Source organism: Argiope bruennichi, chromosome 6 (genome assembly GCF_947563725.1).
Source record: "Argiope bruennichi chromosome 6, qqArgBrue1.1, whole genome shotgun sequence".
Taxonomy (NCBI): Eukaryota; Metazoa; Arthropoda; class Arachnida; order Araneae; family Araneidae; genus Argiope; species Argiope bruennichi.
The window spans coordinates 112,273,417-112,288,543 of record NC_079156.1 but is presented as its reverse complement, the minus strand read 5'-3'; the positions used below and the strand labels follow the sequence as shown (position 1 = coordinate 112,288,543).

Below are 15,127 nucleotides of genomic sequence, written 5' to 3'. Positions count from 1 at the left end.
GTTTTTATGCATGCAAAAACATAGATAGATAAACAATCAACCGCTTCGTAGATTTGGTTGAAAATTTAATATGTATCTATATTTTAGATGCTAAACCTATGCACCAAATCTTATTTGCCTAGGTCTTTGCGTTTTGTAACTATCAAGTTAACTTATATTTGAACAGCAGGACAGCCAGGTTTCTTGTGAATGAATTTCATCTAAAATTTGTTAAAAATCTATAAATTTGTTATCGTGAATTCATACAGCAAATCTCATCCTTCAAGTTCAAAGCGCTTTTGAGCTTTCGTGTTCACAGACACGTAGACATAATGCCAAAAATGTGTTTTTCAGACTTAGGAAGGTCTGGAACATGGAGATTCATCAAAAGTTCTAGCTCGAATTTTTCAATTATTACAATTTTTCCTCTATATTTCGTACAAGAGAAAGTAGAAAAAAAAAATGATATGGAGGAATATTGTTAAATAGTTGAGAGTTTAATACTTTGACTGCCGTGGGACTCACGGGCTTTTAGAAATTACATTGTAAGAAACTCAGTGCGGCAGTCAAAGAATTCAAATTGCAACTTGCTTTTGGTAAAAGTATTATTGAGTGGCTCATTTAATGACTATTGTTCTTGCATTGCTATACAGTATTATTCTAATTTTTATGCATTTCTGCTCATTTCCAGAGTCGTTCCGTAGAGGAAGCCGATATTCGGCAGAGGTCCATCAGTCTCTCGGATGCACAGAGGCCGAATGCGGCCGGCGAGGGCGATTCAAGTCCTTCATCCAAGTCGCCGCCGTGAGTTTCAGTTCATTCTCTTCTCATCTAATCTTCTAAATAGTTCGACAAAACTGTAAATGAAAAATGGTTTTGCTTCTGATTTATTCAAATAAAACGGATTTTTTTTATTAAAAATGTTTTTTTTTTCAATTTGTATTTTTGTTGATAATTGTAGAAAAGTTTTAATTTTACTATAAACCTCAATTTTTGAAACACTTTTCATTTCCAACCTTTTGGTAATGGCGTAGTGGCCAGTGGTTGTGGGTGGAAGGTTTAATTGTTCCAGGCGCCATGATACATTGGATCAGTGTGTTTGTCATATTTTAAAGTGAAATATTATAAGTGGGCGTGGAAATGCTATATTTACATTTGCTAAATCGCTGATAACAGCTGGTCGTAAAAAATCATATGTCCCAGGCGCCAGTTATTGTTTTTGTTGACTGGGGAAACAAAATTCGTAAGATGAGTTAATCATCGAAATTCAATCATCATTAAATGGATTTCTGGTTTAACCCTTTCTAGGGCCATGGGAAGTATGCTTCCCACCATTCATCAATCTTTGTATGGAATTATGCAGTTTTGCGTAAGTTCTCACAAATATTTCAATCAGACGGAAACTTAGATGCTTCATTTCCTTATGTCACACAAAATGGTGTGCCTTGATTTGTTACTTAATTATTAATGAACCAAATTAATTCATGAATCAAAAGAAATTTATCTAATAAGCTAAAAGAGTCACTTTTCTTAAGCCAATCACAATCCTAAAAATAGTTTAATATATCATGACTAGAAAAAAATAGCCCTTTAAAGTGTTAATGCTGTAAAATCTTACGTGTGCGGAACTTGCGGTACAAAATCGAACCAACTCCATCTTTTGCACAACAGGTAAATTATGATGTAATGATTCGTTTTAGAAGAAAGAATTATGTTCTGTAAAGTTTAGTATAAAATATGTAATTTGAAAATGCTATGCATAACCGTCACTGTATAACTGTTTTCAATTACTAATGAATGAATTTATTTGGATAGAAGTTTATTGAAAATAATGAATGAAATGTTTCCTATGAAAAATGACTTACTTGAATACCTATGCTTATTTGTAGCAAAGAATCGGAGAAAAACACACTTTGCCATTGTTTACGCAATTTTAAAACGATTCTTGTGATTACATAATTCTAAAACTATTCTTCTAAATGAGTAATTCATTACTGCTATGACCGTATGATCCAACCCTAATAATAACTATCCCTACTTAGATATAAGGGACGCGGTGGTCTGGTGGTAAGGTCTCGGTTTCGGAACCGGAGGGTTTCAGGTTCGAGACCCGATTCCACCGAAGAACCGTCATGTAAGCGGGTCTGGTGCACGTTAAACGTCCCGGCCAACATCCTCCCACTGGTGTGGAGTGGTGTGGAAGAGGGAGGGGTGCCAGCTCAGGTGTCGTCCTCGTCATCTGACCGCGGTTCAAAATGACGAGGACCGTCCCAAAATGGCCCTAGTGTTGCTTTTAAACGGGATGTTAATATAACTAAACTAAACTACAATTAAAACCCTACTTATATTTGCTAACAGTGAAGAACTAAAAGAACACTCTGTGTAACTGTTTGCTCAACTCTAAATTCAGGAACATTATTGAAATCAAAATCCAAAATCATCAAATTCATACGATCTAATCTTTGCCTAATATAATATCATTCATAGTTCATATCTTCTGTCAAATGGATGCGTGCCTTGGTGTTTGAATACATGATTTTTTTTAAAAAAAAATTACAGAAAAAATGTGTGATTTGATAGCTGTATATAATTTAGGAAAATTATGAAAAAACTGAATTATTTTTTTCATAAAATTTAAAAATATTACATGTCTCCTCAACGGGCCAACGGGCCAAATGACTATATTATAAATCAAACATTATGCTAGTGACACAAATCCCATTATAATAACTCTATAAAAATAAGTCCCTTGTTACCAATATGTTTTTTTTACAAGACGAGAAAAAATATTTTGTTAGAATTGTTCATACAACAGCCATCTTGGTGTTTTCCCAAGTTTCTAGTTTAATTCTAAGACCGCTCTTGTCACATATCGGTCTTTTCTACGAAAGTTTATCAAAAAGCGTTTAAAAAGAGATTTCCAAACATTCACTGTTGCTCTTTGGAACATGAAATGAGCATTTATGTGAAGTCTATAAATGGAAATAAAAATCTGTAGCCAATTGGCTATACGATGCATTGTAGGGTAAATATATTGACCTTCTTTTGTATTGCAGGGACGGCAAGTGGTTGAGTTTATCTATGGAAGAGGTGGACCGGGACAAGGAGAGTGGGTCGGACAACCAGAGGAGTAGTTCCGCTTTCGATCTGCCCCAACACAAGGAGGAGATCACACCCCCGAAACCTTACAAGAGGGTGGGCAACCTGCTGGGCCAGCACGCAGCCCTCACCAAGGAGCTGGAGATGAGGCTCAAGTCCGGAAGGACGCCGGCCCATGTCAGAGCTCCTTCGGAGGTGAGTCCGAGATTTCAATATCGGATTGTTTTTCAAATTTGAATTCACAAAGTTCAATGGGAATATGGAAAATCGAAATAAGTTTGTTCAGTGACAAGTTCAATAAAATATTAAATTTTGATGTAAGCCATAAGATTAATTGGAATTTCCATAATTTGTTATATTGCTTACATTAAAAACAATTTTAAGTTCTTTTACTTCATAAAAACAATTTATGAATCTCATAATTTTAAACGAGCAATTCTCGTGCATCTCGGAAACGATTCTAACGATTCGGAACAAATTTTAGATTTAGATAAGATTTTGTTTTTTAAGTTTATCTATATATGTGTCTATCCTGAGAAAAAAAAAAGCACGATTTTACACACGCACGCATACGCACACACACACACACACACGAAAAAACAATATTTTTTTATAACTAAACTATTAGAGCTTTTTTCTATCTGCTCTCATGCTGACAATGTCATATAGCACCATCTCGTAAATTTTTGTGGTACTGGCAGTGTTGCCATAGGATGATAAACTACTGATACACACGCACGCATACGCACACATACACAAAAAAAAACAATATTTTTTCATAACTAAACTATTAGAGCTTTTTTCTATCTGCTCTCATGCTGACAATGTCATATAGCACCATCTCGTAAATTTTTGTGGTACTGGCAGTGTTGCCATAGGATGATAAACTACTGATACACACGCACGCATACGCACACACACACACACAAAAAAAAAACAATATTTTTTTATAACTAAACTATTAGAGCTTTTTTCTATCTGCTCTCATGCTGACAATGTCATATAGCACCATCTCGTAAATTTTTGTGGTACTGGCAGTGTTGCCATAGGATGATAAACTACTGATACACACGCACGCATACGCACACACACACAAAAAAAAAACAATATTTTTTTATAACTAAACTATTAGAGCTTTTTTCTATCTGCTCTCATGCTGACAATGTCATATAGCACCATCTCGTAAATTTTTGTGGTACTGGCAGTGTTGCCATAGGATGATAAACTACTGATACACACGCACGCATACGCACACACACACAAAAAAAAAACAATATTTTTTTATAACTAAACTATTAGAGCTTTTTTCTATCTGCTCTCATGCTGACAATGTCATATAGCACCATCTCGTAAATTTTTGTGGTACTGGCAGTGTTGCCATAGGATGATAAACTACTGATACTTCAAAATTTTGTGAGATGTCGTTATATGACATTATCTGAATACGAATACGTTCGGTTCGCATCTAATAGCAGCAATGCAATTATTGTGTTAACCAATTCGAATAGCATGTTAAACTAAGTGCATTCATGATTTTTTCTTTATATGACCAGTTCTTTTGTAGGTAAGATGGGAAAATATTCACATGTAATCAGTATATGATTCATATCTAAATAATTTCTTCGAAAAAAAACAAGATTTTACAAAAAAAAAAAAAAATACTGCATGGCAAAGCTTGGTTTTCCTGATACTATTAATTTATATGTAACGAATTTGAAACGAATCAACTGTCTTAATTTTTACTCAAAATCAATATGAATACCAATAAACGAGAATTTAAGAAACAAAATGTGAAAAATTATAGAAATGATTGGATTGTTTCTGAAAAGTATGGATATTCGTCAAGAGATGAGCCTGTGTTACGCGAGTTGATTGTTTCTTTTTTGCAGGAGTTTGTGATAATCATTATTCCATATTATGTGTTGTTGTTTCTAATGGCACTCGTCATAGACAAGCTCACTGACTTCAGAAGGCAGTGATTTTAAGCCAAGGGTGCGCCTCTTGTTTCTATAGTAGCGCCATCTAGGGCCAAGAGTAGGACTTAGCTACACACACGTCACAGCCCTTTTTTACGGGGCGGACGGACTTCATTCACGCATTTCATTCATTCATCCACAGATCGTAATTTAGACCTGAATCAGAGAACGATCACCCCTGATCCAGTACCCCCAGTGGTATTACTCTCGACATGGAAGACTTTGACCTTCGTGTGCGCCAGCCATCACACGGAGAGTATTCAGCCGGCGGGGTTCGAACTCGCAACCCAAGGGACATGAATCCGACGCCCTACCAACCAGGCTATCTCGGCCCACATTATCTGTAAAATGGATATAAATAACAGAATCAGCATGCTAATCATGAATGGATAAACTTTTTTTTTATTTTCTGGTATAGTTACCGTCAAAAAATTCGAACTTGAGATGTTGACGAATTTTCACTTTTTAGACCACCCTGAGTTGGATAAACACATTTTTGGAAAATGTCCATCTGTCTGTCTGTGACAGAGATAGCTCAAAGGCGCTTTGAGTTAGTCGTCTACGGTCTACGTCTACGGTTAGTAATATACGGTCTTTACACATAATTGGCAGATTTCTATCAAATTTTGAATAAAATCCGCTCAGAGGAAGTCTATCTGTGCGATTGTTGGAATATAAATTAAAGCGGAACTATAAAACAAAATGAGCTAGATAAATGAAATACAGTACACAGATTTAATATTTATAGTGTAAACACCTATGAAAATTTGAGTCAAGTCCAAAAAGGTTTGACCCTCAATCGGTCTGTACTTTTCAGAAACATGTGAATGCGATAATTCAATAACACAATGACTTAAATGTATCAAATTTAGTATGGTATATTGTGACTACAAGGGTAGTTTTGTGTCAAAAAGTGTGTCTAAAGCACAAATTTGATTTTAGGATACGATTAACGCATACCAAAGATAAATCGCCAAAACACTCGCCAAGGATGGTACGATAGATTCAGTATAATTCACGCCAAGTGTTAATATTTCGTAATTATTGTACGCCAGTCCATGCAAGGCGTTCTCTGGCATGACAAGTTTATAAAAGAGTGTGCGAGAAAGTTTTGGGGTGACCACTTCCTCTAGTTTCAGGAGAAATATAATCCATCAAAATAATAAATGACTTATATTTCTACTAATCATCAAATATAAATCACTTATATAAATTACTATATTAAAATATAAATAATAAATGACTTAATATTACTTTTTATTTTAGAATGTACGTTTGGGCACAAATAGTACATAGAACACAAAAAGACAAATGCATTTAAATTCATTTCTTTCAGAGCGAAGAAGAGGAACCTGCAGAAGTAAGGATAGGCGCGAAGATGGAACAACTAGCCACGAGGGTGACCTCTGCCAACGAGAGTCTGAGCAACCTGGAGGAGAAGGTGGGTCTTCTCAACAGAAAAGTGGAGGCGACACAGGAGAAGAACGAGAAAGTGGCGTCTCAGATGGGCGACGCCATGCTTCAGGTCACAGTCACATTACAGGTGAGGATCGTATTGCTTGAGATTTATCACAAAGTTCGGATTTTAAAAGAAGAAAAACTGGGAATATCTGTTTCGAAACAGGAATTCTGGGAAAAAGTAGTGGGAAAGCATTTTTTTTTTTTTTTTTTTTTTTTTTAAGTTACTGAATGATCTGTGGCCCATTTCCACTGTCCACCAACTTATCTTTCTTGTATATCTCGCAAAAGAAAGAAAAAAAAATCTATCTGTCGTTCATGAAGAATCCCGATTGTATATGTAGTTTAAATTTGTGTGCAAGTAGTCAGTCTTCTGACAAACCTGTAACGATATTGTTACGAAATTTCCGGGGTTCGTTTGGATAGTGGGTGTTATATGGTGTGGAGAACGCTCAATCACCAGGCGGCAGTAAAAGATAAAACAACGACGTTTATTTACACGAAGACATACAGGACAGCACAAAGACGACAACTGTATACAGCACAGAAGACGATTATCTTCAGCCGAGACGTGCAGCATACAACAGCAGCATACAAAACTCCATTACAGACAGTAGCACATAGCTTAGTTCAGCACTAGCTTCACTCCGTCGCTGCTCCGGTTATCTCTGGAATGCCAGTTCTTTATCGTCCGTTCCGACTACCCTGCCCTAGCAGCTGCGGCCTCCTTCTTTTATAGGTCCCAGGAGGCGGGGCTTAGAAGCCTCTCAACCAATTAGGAACGTTCGAGGCGTATCTCGGTTCCTACTGGACGGTTCGGGAAAATTCTCGATGTTTCGGGTATAATCTATTTTGGCGCCAAAGTCGCCAAATTCGTCGCCAAATCGCCAAGCTCTGGAACCTCCGACGCGACACCGGGCTCCGTCCAGTACAGATGACTGTAAAACATTCTTTCCAATGGGGGAACCAACTATGCTGGGAAGCAGCATTACAGATTCGTAACAATATATAAATTATTTCTGCGGGAAGAATGGAATCTTTTATTGATAACCTGGTTGGATTTTTTCTATATTTATTGAAAGCAAAAAGTAGCTAGTATTACATTAATATTGATCTTTATGATAAAGTAAAATTTTGTTTTGAAGTATCCTCATCGTATCCATGTTTTCTGTTTCTATTAGTTAGTTCTCAGTCTTTTTGTTCTCAGTATCTTTTATTCAAAATTATATGAATTATCATTCTTCCACCAAATCCAATAAAATAATCTTCATTGCTTGCGATTCTAATTTATCTCACAATCCAGAAGGTGGTTAATTTACAGTTTTATGTACTTGCAGAAGTAAAGAATTAAGAATTAAAAAAAAAAAGATTCGAATCTTTAATCCGAAACATTGTAGCTCCATAATATTTAATTCCTCTGTTTTAATATTATTTTTAAATACAAATTTTTAGTTTTAACTACAATTACAAGCGCACAAAAAATGTATTCAATATCGTAGTAACAGTGTATATATGAATACAATTACTAAAACAATATTGTAAAATTTAATAATTTTTTAAAAAAAATATTATTCAAATTTCTGAAAAATTTGGACAAAATTAGAATTGATTTCTCGGAAAATTTAAAATGGCTAATAAATGATTTTACTGCAATAATATGCTTCGAAATTATTGAAAAATAACTTTAGCGTTTTCCATTAATCTTATTTACAAGAAATATGAAAATCCTTTACTCAGTGTATGCCCTTACTATACAAGAACTAACTACGTGCCAAATTTGGTAGCTCTAAATACAATGCTTTTGTCCTGTGGCATGTTTTGAATGATTTTTACTTTCTCTATAGATAGTATAGAGAAAGTATAGTCATTGTCAAAATATTTGAATGCCAGATTTCGACGAATCTTCGCGTTTTAGACCGCCTTCGAAACGCACATTTTTGAAAAATGTTCGTTTATCTATCTGTGACAAAGATAATTCAACACTTTGAGCTGGAAGGATGAAATTCGGTATACGGTCTTCATATCAAATTGGTAGATTTTTAGCAAAACCCATTCAGAGGAAGTCTGTCTGTCCGGATGTTCGAAGAGAACTAGATAGATGAAATTTTGTAGACAGATTTAACATCTGTAGTGTAAACACTAATCAAATTTCGAGCTGAATCCAATAAGGGGTTGACTGTCTGTTACCTCATGAACATGCAAACGCGATAACTCAAAAATGCAATGATTTAAATGTATCAAATTTGGTATGTCGTTTTGTGATTGTAAGTGTAGTTCTGAGTCGAATTTTTGTTTCAATCGGTTGGGAAAAGTGTGTAAAATCAAAAGGTAATTTTCGGTCAACAGTAATAGCAAACCAGGAATGAATCGCCAAATAATTCGCAAAGGATCCCACGATAGATTCAGTGAAATTGCTAAATTCACATCAAAGGTTAATATTTCATAATTATTGTACGCTAATACAATACAAAGCGTTTTCTGTGATAACACTTATTAGAGAGTATGCGAGAAAGCTTTGGGGTGACCGCTGGTTATATGATGTGTATCGCAATTTACAATAATATTCATTAAAAAGAATTTATTATTACATTTTAAACTGAATTTCGATTCTTAGAGCTACATTCTGTATAATACCATTCAATACTTGAATCCAAAGTAGTTTAATTTTTTTGGATAATCTTTAAAGGATGCTTAGAAACATAGAATACATCTGTGGTGAAAGCTTATAAGCCAGTTAACATCTACGCTACACGGGCAATTGCTTTTGTATCGTGGTCATGTTACTCGGCTGCGAACCACAAGGTCCCAGGTTTTATCCTCGCTCATATCAATCCGCTCACATTATTCTCTTTAAAAGTGGATTTTCTTAGTAAGAATCATGTAATTTCAACGCCAATTATCACTAACTGACATACTAATACTTGTTCTCAGTGAAAAACTATACTTTAGTTTTTTGACCTAACAGTGTGAATAATTTTTATATTCTAAAGTAATTAATATCTGGCAAATGCTAATTTCTTAATGCCATTTTTTTTAAATTTTTACAGGAGGCCGAGAGAATAAACGCCGAATGCAAGCGAGTCTTGGCAGATGCGAACAAGGCCAAAAGCGAATACCAGCTGTTGGCGAGAGAGTGCAGGGAAACTCTCGCCAAGCTTAACAGTGCCGAAACTCAGCAAAATGGTGCCTAAAACTCCACAACGTGAAAAAAGTGCCTTGATTATACAATATTTGAAACATTTTTTCATACTGTTCCTTTGAATGTTATTTGGAAAAGTTCTGGAACACTTCCATTCTAAGTGAGGGCAGACAGATTTATAGTTTTTATTCATATTTATTAAAGGATAGTATGTATTGTGTCGGTCACGTTTTGTTGCCACCCGTTTTGGCAGCCAAATTATGCATGTTGAAAATGGGAAAATATAGCTTTTTTTCCACGTCACGCATTTGACAATGAGTGATAAATGCACAATGATTTTCTACTTTTTCAGCAAAAGGTTGCAGAATAGCCATCCCTTAGATGTGCTATTTGACATTTCTTGGAAAAAGCTTATGAACTATAATACACTGTTGCGTGTTAACTACGCAGCAGCAAGAACACAGCAAAGCGCTTTGACCACAAGGACTGGGCCTCTTTGATAATTATATCTAGACAAATGTAAAAAAAATGCATTTTGTTATGAGAATTTAAAGAAAACGACTTGCTATTTTTTATTTATGCATACATATTTTCGCAGTTTTTTTTCATGTCTAGTCAGTGCCTTATCGTTTGCCATATCTGTGTGTGTTGCCACTTTGATAAAACTATTAAATGAATGCTTGTGTGAACTTTTTTACGGAATATTTGTGAAAAGATTACAGAAATTATTTAGTCAATATAAAACGATAGTTACTTAAACCTACGAATGATATATTTGTAATTTTACCCAATTTTTCATACTCTTTCACTATTATCAATAGAAGGGCCCTATAAAGAAAGGGAATTTAAGTTATATTTCATGCCCGAAAATTCATCTAGATATAATCTCTGCATATTTTAAGCAGAGATACATATTTCAAATTTGACTTTAAGCTTAGGAAGTTTTCGAGGTAATGAGTATTACTATATCTTATAAATCTATTCCAGTGTTTTTGGAAGATTAAAAAGCAACAAAAGTAATTTCTTTAGCAAGAAAATTAATCGAAGTACATGTTTATATATATATATATATATATATATATTTGAAGTATTATGGAATATTCCTGAAAAGATTACAAAAAATATTTTACCTTTTTTTTTTTTTTTTTTCTTCCCAAAAACTATATAAATCAGATAAAACTGTTTGTAAAACTTGCTTCAAGAAAGATGCTCAGTCAGTTTTCAAGCAGAAAATAAAACTAAAATTGTTTAAACATTGAGACTTCTATAATTTTCAAGAAATAAGAATTATGCGACTAGATGATGGGGGAGTGACCAAAATTGAAAATTTACCATAATTCAGTTGAATCATCTCAGTTTCTCCAAAATTAGACTAAATATGGCAACTTTTAACAGGGCATGCCTGCATTTAAAGCAATGAAGTTTTATAAAAGCCATTTTGATTGCATTTCCTTACATACTGAAATACAAACCAAACTGTATTTTTAAATACATATAAATAACGTTAATATTTCTTTTCTGCAACAAATCATATCATTTTCAAATTGTATTTAAAAAAATGTTTCTATCTAGTAAAAGGCTGAATAATTTCTGTATTCATGAAATTTATATGTAAAGCAAAAATAAAAAATGAGATGTAAATAAAATTTATAAAAGTTTTTCTTAAATTTGTAAAAAAAAATGTGTGATTGTGTTGTATAATAAAAGAATAATTCAAAACTGCCAACTCCATTCATATTTTACAAGATATAATTACAACATTTTATTAATATTTTTTTTGGAAATTATATTTACACAAAACATTCATTTTTTAAAATAATCCCATATTAAATTTTAGAATAGCAAACAAACATCTTTCAGAAAACATTTTTATTTTTTTACAGTTTATAACATTAAAATGTTTCTACTATATTTAATCAGCAAGGTAACTTTCACCATTATAACTCACAACTTTGCTACATTGACAGAATAAGAACTTTTTTTTTACGATTATGTACAAATTATACTTTTTAACTAAAATATATTGTGCATTCAAAAGCCAGTTCTCTCAAAAGATTTTTTTTTTGAGTTAATTTTTTTTCTGTACAATATTTGCTCTTTTTTTTTTTTTTTGAGGTAAAAAACATAAAACACTTTGTAGCACAATGGTATGAGTTACTATACAAATGACACTGATACACAATTCCAGCAATATAGGCGAAAAAATACATTTACGAAAAAACGTTTTAAAATGTGAAATAGGTGTACAATACATAAAAATTCACAAAGTCTTGGCCGTAAATGGAATACTGTATAAATGCGTCTCGGGTTGTATTTGATTTTACAACCAGGACTTTTAGAGTTGCCGCTGCCAAAAATTGGCTGCATAGTTTCTCTCTGTTTTTTTTAACTTATAAAAGTACTCAAGGCAACATTTTAAGCCAACATACATTTTTCAAGGCTCTGTTATTCCTACGAGTACAAAAAGCACACAGATCTAAGCCTGAAGCTCATGGTCACTAACTTGTACATGGTATTCAATATGCTTGGTAGTGACGATAAAAAAAAGGTAGTGCTTTAGCATAAAAAGCATGAAATACAATTATTTTGATGGATCAGTAAAGTCTCATGATATGAAAATGGACATTTTGTGATGGTAAGCAAGTACACATGGGTATTTCCATACTACAAATAAATAGGATTCTTCATGGTAAATAAGATCGTGTCTTACGATTTAAAAAATGAAACACAACCTTTAAAGAATTCACTGAAACTTAACAGTCGATGCACTTTTTTATAACAAGTTTCCCAGATTTCTTAAACAAGGAAATAAGACGGAGTTAATTTTAGTATTTCTGATGAAAATCAACGACGATCAAAACAGAATCCTTTTTTCAAATTATATATCTTTCATTTAAAAATAGATTTTTTTTTTGTTTGGAGATAATTATTTTTACTTTTCAGTATTTTCATTTCTATTCGTTTCGGAAATAAGTTATCTATATGATTCCAAGACCAACTTTATGACATAAGTCATATTATAAAATAATATTTTAAGCAGTTTAGGCTATGAAATATTCTTATTATTAAGAAATGAACATTTTGATACAATTTTAAGCAATCACAATTTATCAGATATATATAAACTACTTTAAGATAATATAAATTATAGGTTGTAAGAAATTTATTACTTGATACAAGTAAATAAACAAAAATAACATCACAGCATAATGAACCAATATGCAAAAATGAACTAAACTAATTTTTTTTTAAGTGCAAATACATTCAACTACATTGGCAAGAGCTGACAAAATTGTCAAAACCAAAATTCAGAGACAAATTCAATTCTTATGAATTAAGAAACCACAAACAATTTTTGTTCAGCAAAATAAAATTTCACATCATTCATAAGTTTCAAAATGATATGAAGACAAGATTTTTCAACACACTGGTAAGAAAACTTTTAAGTCCTAAATTTAATTACCATGAATTCAGAAACAAAATGCCCCCCCCCCCCCCCTCAATCCAGAAGTCTTTAAAATTTTCAAACTTTCATAAAAAAAATGTCACAACTGTGTGACTAAATAAAAATTAAATCCACGAGTACTTCTTTTATACCATGTTTAAAGAAACTGGGAATCCTCTGATGATGACATTCAGATCACTTATATGGCAAAAGTCTTGCACCAAACGAGAAATAAAAGTATTGGCAAACATGAAAGTAGAATTTAGATGGGTATTAGACTTCAACAGTCGAAGGACTCCCCCTATCTCTACCATTGTTCGATCTGCTATTCCAGTGGTTCTGCTTGGGCGTGGCGTGCAGATTGTTCGTGAAGTTACTGGATTTGCTCTTTTTCATGATCTTGCCGCTCATGATCAGCCTGCCGAAGCCTTCTTGGTGGGCGAAGGCGTAACCGGACCTCACTGACCGCCTGCTGCTGCGTCGGACGCTGGAGATTCTGAGCGTGGGCTCGGATGGCCGCGTCCTGAGGTGCGACAGCCTCTGTCGTAGTCTTACCCTGTCCGAAAGTGTCGGGTGGGTGTCTACATAGTAGAAGCGGATGGCCACGATGGGCACCAGGAGGATGACTATGGTGAGGAAGAGGGTGAACCAGAAGTGGGCCGTGCTCAAGGTCATGCGGAAGGTGCCGACGTAGGGATTACCGAAGAAGTTCATGTTGATGAGAATGGTCATGCCCAGGTAGAACAAGGCGCTGCCCCAGATGACGACGTGGTTGAAATTGGTCCAGTAGGCAGTGTCGATGGCGATCTGAAGAGGAATACAAAGATGTGTTTTCATATTTTATTCCTCGACAACCTTAGTTTTATAATATTATTCATGCAAAAATAAATGAATAAATTATGATAATAATAAGAAAAAAAAAATATATCTTCAGGAAATTTAAATATTACACACCAAAAAAAGATTATTTGTTTTTGTAAAAGAATTCGATCAAATAGTATTGCAAACATATTTGCGCATGGTCTCTAAATATATAATTAGATATCGATCTGTAAGACATAATAAGAAAATAGCCATGCCCTTTGAATATCATTATTTTAGAGTATTTCAATGATCGCCTAGAGAAAAATCCGTCAATTAAGGCATATCAATTTCTCGAGACAGTAGTTAATTGACACAAAATAATGAAATTCAAAATTTCACAACTTGGTTATTTTCTGCACTCCCCTAGCACAATCAGGTTGCTGAAGATATAATTTTTTTTCTCTTTAAAATTTTCGTGTATCAAAAATATTTTTCTAAACATAAATAACAAAATAAAGGGATTGAATAAAAATTTAGATTTTATAATTTTTGTCCTGCTGTACATTTATTGACTCAAACAACCTAAAATATCATTCTTTACTTCGTTTAGAATGTTCCAGGGCAAACTTCTCCTATATGACCTTCAAAAGTCAAACACTCAATTTTAAGATAGCTAAATGCTTAATTTTCTAGTGAGCCTATAAAATAAATTTCAGTCCAGTAAGGTAAAGGCACATAAGATAATATTTTTGCTCGGAGGTATTATAAAAACATAGTCCTAAAACACGTCCCCATGACAAACTTCAAATATGGTCAGTCTTACCGATTTTGGGACTTTTTTGGATAATAACTAACAAACTTCTAAGACACACAAACATTGACACGAAACTAAGACATTTCTACATTACAGATTTCGAAACTACCATCACACTAAATTATTATCCCATTATGTATATTATATATATAACATTCATACGCAACTGTACTCAGAATTTGATTACTTTCAAAGGACAATGGGTTAAATACATCTTTGTAGGGATTAGTTCTTTTTAATAACCACAGATGGCAGCGCATTGCCGTTGCCTTGAAAGTTGTGCAGAAAAGATTTCTTATTTGCTTGGTAGTCAAGAAAAGTAAACGTCCAAGAGAAGTGTGAGCGATCAGTAGCTCGAAAGGAAAAGAAGAGCAAAGTTATTTTAACGATCACGCGAAAACCCAGCGAGTTTC

At 33.7% G+C, this 15,127-nt stretch overlaps 2 protein-coding genes across 5 annotated transcripts in view; one reads left to right on the top strand and one right to left on the bottom strand.

Moving 5' to 3' along the window:
* LOC129972405 (pleckstrin homology domain-containing family O member 1-A-like) overlaps positions 1 to 11,302 on the top strand; it is an 87,281-nt gene extending 75,979 nt beyond the window's left edge. For both annotated transcript variants that reach the window (XM_056086528.1, XM_056086530.1), the window contains exons 6-9: positions 671 to 783; positions 3,036 to 3,273; positions 6,391 to 6,597; positions 9,560 to 11,302. In XM_056086528.1, the coding sequence (XP_055942503.1) occupies positions 671 to 783; positions 3,036 to 3,273; positions 6,391 to 6,597; positions 9,560 to 9,703 (702 nt within the window). In that variant the 3' untranslated portion in view covers positions 9,704 to 11,302. The remainder of the gene's footprint in view (positions 1 to 670; positions 784 to 3,035; positions 3,274 to 6,390; positions 6,598 to 9,559) is intronic.
* An 86-nt stretch (positions 11,303 to 11,388) lies between these two features.
* Positions 11,389 to 15,127, bottom strand: part of LOC129971335 (probable phospholipid-transporting ATPase IM) — a 393,392-nt gene continuing 389,653 nt past the window's right edge. For all 3 annotated transcript variants that reach the window (XM_056084997.1, XM_056084996.1, XM_056084998.1), the window contains one exon: positions 11,389 to 13,903. In XM_056084997.1, the coding sequence (XP_055940972.1) occupies positions 13,370 to 13,903 (534 nt within the window). In that variant the 3' untranslated portion in view covers positions 11,389 to 13,369. The remainder of the gene's footprint in view (positions 13,904 to 15,127) is intronic.